Source organism: Pholcus phalangioides, unplaced genomic scaffold (assembly GCF_987345545.1).
Source record: "Pholcus phalangioides strain wild (caught in Gottingen) unplaced genomic scaffold, Ppha-v1.0 ptg000017l_1, whole genome shotgun sequence".
NCBI classification, from domain to species: Eukaryota; Metazoa; Arthropoda; class Arachnida; order Araneae; family Pholcidae; genus Pholcus; species Pholcus phalangioides.
Genome location: NW_028301610.1, coordinates 37,117,904 through 37,133,749, shown reverse-complemented (window position 1 = coordinate 37,133,749; position 15,846 = coordinate 37,117,904). Strand labels below are relative to the sequence as shown.

General features: G+C 35.8%; 1 protein-coding gene across 1 annotated transcript in view; it reads left to right on the top strand.

The window, feature by feature from the left end:
- The first annotated feature begins 645 nt into the window (after positions 1-645).
- Positions 646-15,846, top strand: part of LOC149072975 (ADP-dependent glucokinase) — a 32,538-nt gene continuing 17,337 nt past the window's right edge. The window contains exons 1-2 of the mRNA XM_089247073.1: positions 646-1,368; positions 12,277-12,564. Coding sequence (XP_089103199.1) covers positions 962-1,368; positions 12,277-12,564 — 695 coding nt within the window. The 5' untranslated portion in view covers positions 646-961. The remainder of the gene's footprint in view (positions 1,369-12,276; positions 12,565-15,846) is intronic.

The window sequence follows — 15,846 nt, the reverse complement described above, 5'->3', positions numbered from 1 at the left end:
AGGGTGTATGGTCATTGCTTAGCATAAAGGGGTTTTGCAGATTGCGGTTATTTTTGCCAAAAACCCAGAGTGATGATATGATCACATTAGTGGCGTAAACTGTATTTTTTTATTTTAACATTGCAATCGTTATGTAATTTAATTTTGATAGGGCACAATTCCCGAACCTCCACGGCGACATAGCCAAAAATTAGACATTCCCCTACCCCCTAATGACGTACTTGTTACGTCATCAAAAACGGCTTATTCAAAAAAACCAATTTCTACCATATTTTATGAAAATAACAGCGGGACATAATGCCAAATAACGCCAACAGTCGAGAATTACTGCCAATTGTTTCCCAAAGTTGCTGACATCCAATTTTTTGGGGTTACCATCGATTCAACTGTCGTAGCTACAAACAGATCAAAATCACGCCAACAAAATGTCGCCAAGTTAAGAGAAAAAACGGGACAAACTGTAAATTAAAGACTAATGATGAATATCTTTAAAAATAGACTTGAAAATAATTTTGTGTCGATAAATCACGCAACTGATGCATTTTTTAATTGAAAACAAAATTTTTCATAGTTTTTTCAGTATTCAGCAGTTTTCGGTAAAAAAATTATAAAAAAAAATAAGTGAGAGATAAATAGAGATAAGTCACTATCGGTAAAAAAAGAAACACAGTAGCTTATCACTGCTCCTTTTTCAACGTTTAAAGGCGGAACTCAAAGACCGTTCGCCGGGTGCAGCAAATTGTATTGGTAAACAGCAGCTGTGGCACCATCTAGTCTTTGCTGCGTGTCTATTTCTTCTCTGCTGCACGAATGCGATGGTTGCTATTTTACTTATTCCATGTGGATCGTGATCTCAAATGAAAATTATTAACATTGCAACATTCCATCAACATCTCATAAAAAGTCAGTATGCTCGTTATTTCCTTTAACTGCTGTTCATAGATCTTTTAATTTTCTAATCATGGTTGGAAGAAGTAAGAGGAGGAAAGACATGCGATTATTTCAACTCCATCAAGTTCAAAAGCCAAAGAAGTCCGGGCCTCCGATATGGAAAGCAATGGGAGCATTCATGATCCCCATTATTATGTTAACTCTCTGTATTGTATATGAGAAGTATCAAGATGATGTCAAGCAGTCAGTGCTCAATAGCACTCTTTCAGCTCTTCTCGAAGCTGAATCTGGAGCTAGCATAAATCCAGATTTACGCATAGCCGTTGGGTTTGGATCATGCAAAGATATCATAGTGCAGAGTACTGAAGTATTGCAAACTTCGCCTCCATTGATTCCAGAGCATTACTATACGATTAACACAAGAGAAGAGCTTCTCAAGGTTTTCACTTACTTCTTTCAGCATGGAGCTGCCGCTGAGTAAGACATTGTATCTTTTTTGTTTCTGATCACTTCCTGTTGCTTCATATACAGCAGGGCTTGACAAATCAGGAAAATACTTAGGCGCTGCCAAACTTTCTCAGACGTTGACCATTCCCCTCCTAACAAAATTGATCCAAAATAGTGCATTCTTTGACTTCTACGAGACTTAGGGATCCCTTTCCTTGCAAGCAGACAGACATACATAATTTCAGAAAATTCTGTGGTCCTGAGACTACAATTCACTTATCAAAAAAAAATAATTAGTGCCAATCTCAATTTTTAAGTTGCCCTGGCGACTGGGATTTTTCCAGCCCTGATATATGGTGAAACACCTATATAACGATAGCTTACTCAAGGGACTGGATAAATATATCGTTATAAAGAAGTTATCATTATAGAAGGAATATGTTAACAATATCAAAGGTGCATTGGGACTAGAGAGTAATACTGTAGCTGCCGTTTATAAGAATCACATTTTTTTTCAGCCATTTTGATTCTTATGAGCAGTTGATTCTTGTATCCGGAAATTTTTGCTGTTACTCTTCCAGTTACCACTGGAGTGCACAAGGGGTAGGGGGAGCCTTCAGACAAGATTATGTTTTTAATGTGAAAACTGAAAAAAACTTTATTAATTTTTACTGAATATTTTAATTTCTAAAATTTTAAATCTAGCAATAGCATATCATTGTCCTTAGAGATCGTTCATTTTCAATATACCTAGACTGACTAAAATATTACACAGTAACTGAACTACTATTATAGTACTATTGTCATGGCCCCCACACAAGGATGGGGCTGACAGGGCTGCAGCCCTGGAACCAGGAATGGTTCTCATCATTTTTTGTTTTTTTACACTAACCCCTAGGGCAGAGGTCTTCAACATTTTTCTAGTCACGAGCACTGCCTGTACACATCAAAAGAAGAGCACCCTTACACTTACAGCAAATTTGACATACGTATGCATGCAAAATCAGAATTGATTTTAATCTTTGATATCTATGAGGGGGAACTATTTAGGTTTATGAGCAGACTTCTGAAACAAATTAGTAAGTTCATAAACAGAGGGTCGAAGAAGCATACACGTTATAATATGGGACAGAGTACTTAAGTTCCCCCCCCCCCCACAGTAATTTATGAGTATATAGTGTAACGCATCTCACTCTTCACGGCGAATCATGCGAAAACAAGATGTCTGGCAACCATGGGCTCCCACATCCTGATGTTTTACTCGTTTTTGTGCCTCTGTGTAGAAGTAGCGTGATAATATTTTCGTAATACACAAAATTGTTAGTTTGCAATTCTACACTGTAGGCGTAATGACTACCAAATGAAAGTTTTGAAGATGTCCAGGTTTTGCCCTAGTAATTATTAATGGATGTTCCGATTTTGCAGGCACTTCATCTGGTCACCCTATGCCAATACAGTATAGTACTTTGTATTTAAAAGTAGTGGAACTACTTTTCAAGGACACAACATTGCACAATCATGATATATGGTGAGGAGAAGGAAAAAAAGTTGGTAGAGAGAGGTTTTTCTCTTGTTACTTTTTTCTCAAAACTGGGACGCATACACAAAAAAAATTTTATGGTTCTTCTGTCCTTTCCTGAAATTCTGGGTATTTGACATATTATAGCGCATCAGGGGAATCTCTGGGCTTTATATACTAATATTCATCTCGCATATTTGCCATATAAAATGTTTTTTCCGTAATTTTTCTGTGATTTAGGGTGTAATGCAGGAAAAGCAACATTTTGTTTAAAAAATTCCCTTTCCACCGATTTTGTAGGCCAAAATGATCAACATAAGCATATTGATAGCCGGTACATCTCTTTCAATGAGATGACAGTGTAAATTTTCCTTCTTGAATAGCATATGAATTTGTTCGAAATGCCAAATTTTCCATCAGTGGCATGGAAAAAAAAAGAATAAGAACATCGAGATTAGCAATGTATCCGGTATTGATAGAATTTTTTGAGATAGTCACACTTCTTCCTTGAAATCTGGGTTTTGGTTCTTGCTTTTTTCTCCCGAACCATCGAAAATCGTCAAGAAGATCCAGGCATTGTGGGGAAGTGTATAAGTGCATCAGCATCATTTTTTTTCATCATCCATGCAGTAAGCTGTATCTTATTTTCTTCATCTTGGGTTTCATCAGATGCATTAGACTCTGGATCAGAGGGAAGCTCTGAAATTACCGTATATACTTGTGTATAAGCCGAGTTTTTTTGTGGAAAAATTTGTTCCTCAAGTGGGGGGGGGGGGGTCAGCTTATACTCGGGTCAGTTTTTGATGAGAAAATATCGACCCCGCACAATCAGTAGCCTAGTTATTTTTGTAGCAGTGTTCGAGAAACCGGCATTATTGGTGTGGGATATGTTCAAACCCCTGAAAATGTCAAAGACAAGGCAAAGAAATCGAAAACATCATTGACTTTGATACCATGTGGGCTAACGTCGATTGTAAAGCCTTATGTAAGCATCAACAAGCCTTTCAAAGACTGTTTGAGGAATTTGTGGATCAAATGGATGAGTTCCGATGATAAAGAAACCACAAAAGGTGGTGCCTTGAAGAAACCTGACATTGGGTACATGAGGCGTGGAATTCTGTCTCCACCGAAATTATCATCCGATCCTTCAAAAAGTGTTGCATCAGCAATGCGATGGACGGAACTGAAGATGATATCCTCTTTGAAAGTGACAATGGCCATGACAGCGTACCCATCATAGGGGCGATGCCGCACCCTCTATGATTATCTGATGGATTACGATGAGCTTGGAGACTCAGAAGAAACGGTTTAAAAAGAGTGAATCATTTTCTATTGTAAATTTCCGTAAGCTATTCATTTTGCATGGAAATATAAGAATTTTTTTTCTCTGAAATGCACGGATTTTTTGGAGTCGGCGTATACACAGGTTTTCAATTTATTGCGGTTTTGGTGGTCCTGAAGTAGGGGGGTCGGCTTATACATGAGTATATACGGTAGTATAATATTGCTTCCTCTGTGCTAAGGAATTTTATAGGGACTTCACCACCAATAAAAGTAATAAATGCACAATAATCTAGTAGGGAACTCAAAGCAAAAGAAATTCCAGAAAATAAAATTAAAACAATAGAGAGAGAGAGCATAGAAATTTGTCGTCAGCAGCCACTCTAAAACCACTAGAATGAAAGAATTGTTATGTGTGGGACAAAAATAACATGTTGTGTCTTCCATTCTAACCCCAAAACTTCTCCACAAATACACATCTGAAATGTTTCAACACCGTTGCTGCTGTCACCCATTTTTAGTAAACAAGAAAGTGGTTAGAAAATGAAGAAAAACAAGGTCGCTTCGTCTCAGAGTGGTGGTTTCATACTGACGACATACTTGAGGTATCTCATTGCTCTAGGTGTGTGGTGTCCTCAGTATGGAACCACCTTTTTAAACCTTCCATAATTTGATTTTAACCTATTCTTAAGTTTATTGAATGGCTTGATTTCAACAAATAAAGCAAATTTCTATAAAAAAAAACCATCTTCAATTCTGAAAAAAAATTTTTATTAGGAAATAAGTTTTTTAAAACAAGTATCATAAAAATAGGGAAAATGGCAGATTTTTTTACCACTGGCGAAACAAAACCATCACGATGCTGCCATCTCTGACAGAAAATCTAACTCTTAAGCTAGTTAATAGGATTTAAATGATTCCTGTGCAAAAATTAGTTATTTTTTGATGGAATTTTGAAAAGGTGGTTTCACTATGGGAACACCGTGCTGGAAAGGGTTAAACACATTTTTTGGCTACTGTTAGTGATATCCAGTATTTAGGATCACAATTTCCTGCATTTTCCTTGATGAGGTATAATAAACATAAGTATGAACAAAGAATTTTTATTTGAACCCATCTGCCTATTACTGATTTCAATATTACAACAGCTGAATAATTTTTCATTCAGTTAGAAAAAGAATTATTATGTCTGCCTGCGGACCACTTATGTTATCGTCGTGGACCACCTCAGATCATAGGTTGAGAAATGCTGCTATAGGGCAATACGATCAGAGTTGGTATGCAATGAAGTAGTAGAAAGTGTAATATTGTTCTATAGATGATTATTATTGTAGAGGATAGGCCTATAGAATTCGTTATATAGGATCATTAGATAGGATTTACACAGTATGGTTGTGTTCATGAATTTCAATCATCAGTAGAGTCCAGAAAATCTGAGCCAAGGTATATTTACATGGGGGGGGGGGAGTTGCTAAGCGGGCTATAGCCCAGGGCTGAAAGTTTGGATTTGGAGGCAAATTTTTGGAATCAGTGAGAAAGGAAATTAGACTGGAATGGGAGTAGGGTTGCAAAATTTGTTTAGCCTACAGCAGGAATTCTCAAACTTTTCCCACCTGCTGCTCCCCTTTCCCTAATCAACTCTTAACCATGGTTCTCCAGAGCAGTTTAACAAAAAATCTCTTCAAAAAACCCTTGTCAGGTCCACTGCTCCCTGACAAAGGTTGGAGGCTCTCAGATTGAGAATCCCTGACAGACAAAACCATAAATTTGCCTCTGAATCTGAGTTGATTGAACCAGCCCCAAAGCAAAATGTGTTGAAACGTGCGACATTTGTCACAAACAATCAGTGGTGCATAACAGTCTGGAAGAATTTTAAGAAAAATGTATAAAATATTATTATGGAAATTTTTACTACAGAACATTTCCAGTCGCGCGGCCAAGGGTTCATTGCAGAACAATGCAAAACATTCTGCTTTAATACTAATCAAGCAAACATTATCTTCTCTGAGTTAAATCAAAAGTAAAACCCGGAATGTGGCTTTCACCATTAATTTTTTTTTTTAACAACAACAATACTTTATTAGTGAGAAATGTGGAATACAGAGAAAAGGGAAAAAAATTACCAAGAAGTCAAATGGTCCTTACTGGCAATCACAAATTACAATTTGGTATGAATCATGTAAGCATATAAATAAATAAATAAAAAGATTAAAAAAATAACACAGTATATGAATTGATAGGTCATGGTGGCTGCAGGCATGTGGTGATAATATTCTGATTGTAGAAAAAAAACTGAAAGTTCATTTTAATGTAAAGTAGGTCCAAATGAAGTAAGAGAGAAGAAGAAAGTTATAGAAAGAGGAAATTTATCCTAAAAAAACTCTTCAATATTATTTATTGAAAACAGGTAGCATTTTAATTTTTTAAGACTAATAATGAAGTATTATTGTTAAAGAGTTGATTAGGCAGAGAGAGTTATAGAATTTAGGAACAAGATATGAAAAATGTTTCTTACCGATCGTTTTATAGATTTAGGTAGTAAATAGGTGGAGTTGATTCTTGCAGAAGAATAAAAGGTGTTCAGAGGTGAAGAATGTTGTTTTTTAACTGAAATAACTATTGATTTACTGCTTTTTCTGCACGTAAGTTCTAGAATATGATGATGATTAATTCCCAATACAGTGAATCCTGCTTATAACATTTTCCAAAAAACTGTCATGAGAAAATTCAAGTGGGAAAATGCTTTAAACAGGAAATCTTGATGAGAGATTGGGAAAAATTAGTAAAAGTCTGGACCACTAAAATGAGTCGTACTAAGCAGGAAAATGTTCTAAGCGGGAATGTTGCAAGCAAGATCCACTGTGTGCAGTTTACCTTTTTGTTGCCAAGTCCTTGACTATACCAAAACAGCAATATATCACATTATCAACCCCCCCCCCCCCTTCCCCGGCAAATTTTCAAACATTTTTAGGTATTCTTATCCTGCTGGTAACCCTAACGAATCAGGTCTGATGGTGAAAAAATAGTCACCAAATAGCAGTATACCATATATTGGTAATTCGGCCATAACATATTTTTGTTGTATAAGGATCTGGGAAATTAAACATTCCCAGATACCAAGAAAAAGCATGGTGGACATTTGAAGCCACCTCAGATTTAAGTGGACCTTTGTTTACTGGAGCTCAGGTTATCAGAACTCCACTGTAGTTCTTTTATAGGATTGAGTTCCCCAAAGCAGAATATTTTTGCATTATTCTGCAACCAACTGGAAATGTTCTAGAATAAAAATTCCTATAATAGTGTTTTCTACACTTTTTAAAATCCTTCCAGATTGTTTTGCAGTAGCACTGATTGTTCTGCGACGTACGCCACAGATTTTGGCATATTCTACTTTGGGGATTGAGTTGTAGATGCAATTGCCATTTCCACTGTGTCATTCATGTCCAGACATACTCCCTCTTCTGTTGGCAGAGACATTCACTTGAGAGAGTGGTAGGAGTCATCGATTCATCATTGTTCAGAATCTTATGATGTTTGCTGCACTCTTATTGCCTCATGGTACAGTGGAGAAGCTCATCTACACAAGAAGCGATAAGGCAAGTTGTTCTGAGTAAGGCCTTATCGATGAATCTCTTGAGTGCTGTAGCCCAGGTTGAAAAAGCACTTTCCTGCTGCACCAAAGATCTTCAGGGTTATTAACCAAGGAGTACCTGAGAGATCTGTTCTTGCCCCCCCCCTCTCCTGCTCTTCAATATATTCATAAATGCTTTATGTGATCTAAAAATTAGTGGCAAGATAATCACGTTTTCTGATGATACAGTTGTTCTTTACTCTGCTACTTCTTATGAATCTCTTCAAAATACAGTAAATTCTGACATAAAACTAGAGACTGGTTTCACGCAAATACAGCTGAAACTAAATACATTAACTATTTAACTATTCTTTACATAACATTCCTGCTTTGAATCTTGACTTTATGCTTCATAAACCTATATGTAACATTAACACCGATTGTAACTGTCATAAATTAGAACAAATGAATACCATAAAATATCTGGGTATTTGTATTGACTCTGATATAAAACGGAAATCCCATGCTCATAATCTACAAATCAAATTAAGATTTACAATGTATAAATTTTATTTTCTAAAATAATAATCACTCTTTTTTAATCATCCTCTACTACTCATTATTCCATTCTTACTTATTATACGTAGTGACTATTTGACTAACTTAAAACCTATCATATCACTACAGAAGAAAATTATAAGGCTAATTTTCAATGACTATTATACTCCTTCCATCACTCTATCATCATTTTATTTTCCAAAATATTTTGCTAATCGTTCTTTTCTTATCCCCTTTACCACTGTTCCATTCTTTCTTACTTATGCAGCCTACCTATTTCGGGTAGTGATTATTTGACTAACTTAAAACCTCTTATATCACTCAAGAAGAAAATAAGTATGTAAGTAAGGGTAAAAACTGATAAGGACATGAATGGGAGATCCCATGCTGATTAGAAAATCCGGTATTGTCACTTCAACAGTTTGGTTATGGAGAACAGGTGCTAAAAATACAATAAATACAAATACAACACCACAACAGGCAAAATGCCCAGCGAGGTGGCTGAGAAAAAGATGCCCATAACAAATATGGATGTCATATATTTCAAAAATAAAGCAACCCAATTAAAAATGTAATTAGAAACAGAATGTGTAAAGTGAGAAACATTTACAAAGATAGTATTTAAAGAAAATAGTTTTTTGGCGAGAGGAGAGGGGGTGAAGGAAAAGAAAACCTCTTATCAGCGATAACAAGTGCTTTTGTACATATGTACAGACGAGCACGTCCGCACTGTTCATTCCACGAGATTTTCATCCAAAAGATGGTTAAATACAGTCATTTTGAACAATGCTAAGGATTTATTTCGAACACTCAATGGCATAGAATTCCAAATGTAAATACCCCGGAAGAAAACCATATTTTTCTTGAAATTTGTTCTCGCTGTCTGGGTCGGGATACAGTTTCTGGAGGAGAATCTTGCTGGATATCCGTGTTCAGGGATAAGAAAAGAGGGAATATTTGTTGATTTATTTAGTGATTCATACATTATTATAGCTAATCGATATTTTACCAAGCTATCTAACGGAAGAATTCCATATAGTTTAAAAAGAGAAGCTGCATGCTCATTAAATGAGGCAAAGCTCATCACCCTCAATATTTTCTTTTGAGCAATTATCAGGGGTTGTAGAGATGTTTAAGTGGCAGATGACCATACTTCCAAGCAATAAGCTAATTTAGAGAAAAATAGTGAAAAATATAACATGCACTGATTTGCTGACTTTCAGTATATGGTTAGACCCCATGAAAGATGCTCATCAATTAAAACTCTGAGGTATTTAACCAAATCGACAAACTTTAACTCGTCCTGTTCAAATTTTATTGGCAATGGCACAGTGTCCAACGGCTTTTGCCAAGGTCTGGAAAGTATGCAAACTGATTTAGAAATATTAAGTTGTAGCTTATTTACTGATAGCCAAGGTGCTTAATTAGTTCATATCGTAGTTGAGTTCATCTATGATTTGAGGAATTTGTTTTCCTGAATTTAAAAGGGTCGTGTCATCTGCATACATAAACACTTTGCAATTTCTGAATATTTTATACATATCATTGGCATAGACCAGAAATAAAAGTTGTCCGAGGCAAGATCCCTGAGGTACCCCGCAAGTGACGATGTTGACACTAGAGTTGTACGCTCCGATATTTACAAAATTGTTTCCTGTTTGAGACGTAACTCTCAAACAACTTTAATGCTACACCACGAATTCCATAGAGAGCGAGTTTTTTAAGTAAAATTTTGGGGTTTACGAAATCAAATACTTTCTTAAAGTCTAAGAATATTATACATCAAATACCCAGAATTTCAAAAAAAAAAACAATAGAAATTTGGTTCACACATTCTGTAAGGAATAAAAAATATATGAAGAAAAAAAACCTCTCCATCTTTTCCCCTCTTTCTTCCATATATCATGATCATGTGACCTTGAAAAGTAATTTTACTACTTTCAAGCAATTTACTGTACTGTATTGTATTGATATAAGCATAGGTTGTGTTGAAGAATTAGATGAGATGTGTCCCTGAATGAAGGATCGTGTACCGAATTTTCCAATTTCAGAGAGATTTTCCCCCCTGCAGGGTACATACCTGAAGTTATGGTACTTTTGCTGCTATCTACCGGCATTCAAAGATAGCGTCTATACGCGTAAATTTTCTTCATTCCTACAAGATAGCAAATGCACATTTTTTTAAATCTTGAATGGTGTGTACGCAAAATCAGTCTTTCAAGGAGCACAAGGCCCCCATGCCCTCCTTGGATTTTGCCTATGGCAAAAATCAGGATTCATATAATTGCACAGTGGTAATCAACTAACTACGATTTACTAATGTATTCCAACTTTGAGTTGGCTATCGCCCCTGTGAAAAAAGCTCTGTTGCAAAACGATCACAAACTATAACACACATATAACATAAATGTATACATCAAGTTTCAAATACACATTAGCATTTTGGGGAATAGATGGCACCACCTATTAAACACAAAACACTTCACACACACACAAGCACACTGTTAAGTTTCACCAACACAATAATGCTCTTACATAGCTCCCATATTCAGGTATTACTTTTACACCATAGTAACAAATAAAGGTCAATTACCCATTGCTCACACAACCAAAATGAAAGAGGAATACAATACTATTGCTTGGTCATGAAGAAGATTAAGTTTCACAAACATCAATTAGTAATTTGTGTGAACTTAATGGTTAACTTTCTTCTTGGTCAGCAAAGGGACTACACAAAATATCCTTGCTTTTTGTGGCTATTGGATAATGGAGCCAAACAATACCACTGGATAAGAAAAGAGTGGCCTACAAGAGAGAACATGGCTGCTGGAAAAATAAATGTCATACATGAACCCTTAGCCAGACGAGACAGAATCGTCTTGCCTCCACTGCATATAAAGCTAGGTTTAATAAAACAATTCATGAAAGCTCCATTGCGCCACTTGGGCATGGAGATCGATACTAGGGCAGATGGGACACTCATATGATGGCAGATTACTATTGAAATCTGCAAATAGACCATGAAACAAAGTTCACTGAAGAATTTCAAACAAAAGAAGTTTTTGGAATGGAAAAGAATAACTCTTCCTTTTGTTTTTATCTCACTCTTTTCATTTGTAATTTTTAATTAAGCTATTGTAGATTTACAGGAGTGTTGCTGTATTTTTTCAATCAATTGAAATGATAGAAATTAATTAAAAAATTTTTTTAAATTTAACACCTATACCCTAAGTCTAATTTAATGTGTTAACATGAATAACACTATTTTCATATCTTGCAAACAAGAGCTGATGGGTGAAAACTAATGTCATATTCGCTTCCAGCACATGAAGTAGACATAACGTCAGTTATAAAAAAACTCGGCACCAAAATCAGTGTTGTGCAGTGTTATCGCTGTGGTGAAGTTCCCTGTGCACCAGAGTTTTAAACAACAGATAACCATCATGTGTAAATTAAGTACAAATAGTCTACTCTGAAAGAAATTTTCCAAGTTAATTAAAGAAAGTAATAATTATGCTCGTGCAGTAAAATGCCTATATAACGATATCCAAGCAACTGGAGAAATATATTGTTATAGTATAGAGGGAAAGCATAGTAGACTCTTAATAAACCAGCCGTGCACTAGCCCATCCATAATCCAATTTTTGTTTCGAGCATGGAGAAAGAAAAATATCACTGTGCGTCTATGTGCAGAAGTCCATATTATTTAAATATCCTTTTTCAACTAACTTCCAGTGATCCAAGAATTTTAGTAATCTAGCATACCCTGGTCTGATATATGACGTATTAGCGAGAGTATAGTTTACGGTATTAAACACTATGAAAAGTGCATCGGGACTAGAGAGTACTATTATTATATAGGTGATTATCCTTAACATAAGATTTTCACTGTACCCTGTATTAAATTTAGATGAAGCTATTTTATATTTTAAATATTCCTAATAATTTTTCCATAAAATTTTTACTGTGAACATATTCCTGAATAGAATCTCATTTGCTTCTGTTTCAGACGCTATATAAGAAATGCCACTTTATTTGCGGAGCTGGTTGCTGCATCAGAAAAAGCTGATGGATCTAGACATGAAATTGGTGGTAATGCAGCTGTTATGGCAAACCGCTTTGCAAAAGAAGGCGGCAAGGTTCTGCTTGGTGCTCAGGTATCCAAGAGCAGTGTTCCTCTTTTCTCTGCAGATGTTAAAATATCTGGTCCAATCACAGAAGCTGAAGATGTTCATCTCCTTCTTGAGTATCCAGCTGGGCTAAGTTGGGGTGCATTTACAGCTCCTAGAGCAAATCGGTACTAGACTTATTATTGCTATTTTTTTGTTGTTTGTTTTTTTAATTTTTTATTAAAAACTACTATCTAGCAACTGATTCTTTTCAATTCAACATGTCTGGCTTCAAATCCTAGTTTGGCAAATGTCTATGTTTAGCTGTTTGAAGTTAAAATTGTGAGTTTCTTTAATTGGTCTGAGAGAGTGCATAAAATATCAGCAATAAGCAATGTTCCCTCTCCGCTCTATGCATTGTACTACCACACACTACCAAAAATGCTTCTATGTACTCAGAGTTTTGCTACATGCAGGAAATTATCTTTATTGCATAGACCTATGGTAGTAATCTTTTACATTATTCAGTGCAGATTTCTGGGCAAAAAGATTGCTATTGCAGGGAGTCCCGCATCTAAGGGTTAGTGCACCAACCTCTTGGTCAGTATAAAAAAAAGGCTGCCATTTGGAATCAGCAATAAATTTTTGGTCCCAGTCTTATCAACCCCGTGCAAAAAATGGCAGTGATATGACAAAAATGATCAAATTCTGCATGCTGAGTTAAAAAAGGCTTTGTGTATCAACATTGTGTAGCGAGGCAAAATACAGTAAACATATTTATCTAACGCATTCGTCTTTAATTTTTTTACATAATGTGTTATCATTTTCAAAACTTTCAATTTTATTTTGATATTGAATCAGCAAATTTTCAAGCAATCTGTTACAATGTTTTGTAGGTGTCGCTGTAAATATTTTATGTTGCTGTAACATCATCGCACCTTATGTTATGTCGATGTCACATCACCGCTAGTATTGCATAAAATGCAGTTGACAACTCGCTCTTCCCCCTTTTTCCGTATTTAACTTTTTACATTATGTATTCCAGTTATCCGTTTTAAGTTATACATTTTTTAACATGTTATGTTTTTAATAAATTAATTGTTTGATTATCAAGATCTTGAGTAGTGACAATCCATGGAGTCAGATAAGTAAATTAATAATTGTTATCACCATGCGGTTCTAAATAAGTTTCTTGAGACCACATCCATGGTGGTACAGTTTTAATGAACATTAATTGTGTTCTATGAAAACTTGTTCATATGTAAGATTACCACTCAACAGAGGTAGCGTAGTTGTGATTGGTGGGTGGAAGAAAGTTAACATTTTCAATTAGGGCATATAGTCTTTTTCATTAACTGCATTAAAAATTTCTCAGGAAATTTTTAGACAATTTTTTTTTACATTTAAATAAAATATAGGATACTTATACAAATACAACGCCACAACAGGCAAATTGCCCAACGAGGTGGCTGACTTAAGAACATCATGGATCCCCGAGCCATTTTTTGGAGGCCCTACCTACTACTACTACTACACCACACCCCCCCCCCCCCCCCGGAACCCCCCAACGAATCGGTACATGCGGGAATGTGCGTGTACGTGTAGTGAAACCTGACGTTAAGTTTTGTTGTTTCTCTGTAATGCTTGTTATGTGTAGTGCTGCCATCTGGCACTAGTTTTTCTAACTATGAGTGAAGTGTTATGATTGAATGATTTATCGTTGTAGGACTGTTGCTCTCTGTGGCGAGACTTTTTAATGGGGAGATCAGCTCGCATTTGCGCCTTGAAGTTGGGAACCACAGAAAACCAACTTCAGCCGACCACCACTGTGGGGTTCGAACCCGGATCCTCGCATCGCGAGTCCGTCACTATAACCACTCGACCACCACAGCGGCACAGCGACCACACCTTTTTCTTATATATCAACTGTACATGTTGATTTCATCCATTGGGGGATTTTAGCCATTTCCCTGGTTAAAGAGGCAGGATCATGTCAGAGGAAACTAATTGAAATACTTGATAAACTTAGATTAAGAAATAATGCTCTACACTCTACAAAAATAAAAAAGAATCAAATTGCTCACTTGAAACGAAAAATGATCAAAATCTTGTAGCAAAAGGTCACTTTATTGCTGCACCATAACATCACATGTCAATTGCTCATGAACCCTCTGCTGGCTGCATTATCTGCAGATAGTGTTGGATATATTCAGACATTGATATATATAAGATGGAGTTACTCTTTGTGCATGTGTGCGACCTATTGTCTCTTTTCATTACAGAGGTAAAAGAAATAGTTTCCTCTAACTATGAGAAAACCCATTTTTGAGACAAATCAATGCTGAAAAAACTGCTTTCTGTGAGATCAAGTTTTCTTCTGTTTGGTGAGATAGAATCTCCTTATAGATTGCTATCTACCAGTAGATCAATTTAGCTCAATCAACTCCCATTTTGGTCAAACGTGGGACTCTTTTTAGTCACATGATTTTTCCTCAAAAATCCACATGATAAAAATTCAATCACATAAATTGTGAAGGTTTTCTGTGCATTTTGCTCTCAACAGATTGATTATAATCCAAAAATAAGGTAAGACATTAATTAATTGTTAGTATACTATTATATTTGGTGATAGCACTGTCAAACTGTTATGAAATTCTAGTGACCAAAAAATTTGTTATCTAGAAGTTCACTATGACGGATTTGACTGTATATAAGATGACGGAATAGCAGGGGCTTGCACTGCACAAGTTAATCTTTGGTAAACAAAAAAATCAACACGTATCTATAGATATATTACCAAATTTGATTATCACCTCCAGCTATAAACAGTAAAAGCACCAATTCTCCAACAATTCACTTGAATTGGTGACTATTATTTTATCGGTCTGAACTTGGAAAGATGTTCAGATATCCTTATAAACACTATAAATGTCACACTGTGCATTTATGACATTTCCTGGCAACTTCAGGTGTTTGTGCTACTTGCAAATAAAATAGGGCAATGATTCTATTGACTTGAGTTTTTTGTGATGGAAAAGTTCAATTGTTGCTTGCAGTTGTAATGAATTGAGGTCCATATGCATGTGAGAAAGTGTTGCAGACATCATCAAAAAGAGTAATCTCGACTCCCCTCCTGGTCCAGCATCCATGGCACCTAATCCTACCTGCCCTTCCCTAGTTTTGGCTCTGCATTCAGAACACTATTATTAGCATTGAACTGGTATTCCTTTACAGCCATGAATTTGTGAAACCTTTTATCCCATTTAGAAGCCATTCTCTCTAAAATGTTCCATATAGGCTACCAATTTCCTTTTTACCTACGTTTTCAGTATTTCATTGACATTTTATTTGAATGGGGATGTTGCAGATTGTTAATAAAAATGTTTCACACTTTTTTTCTTGCATGTTAAAGAACTGATAGAATTTGTTGTCACTCTTGTATTTCAGCATCATGTTTTGCCTGCAATTCT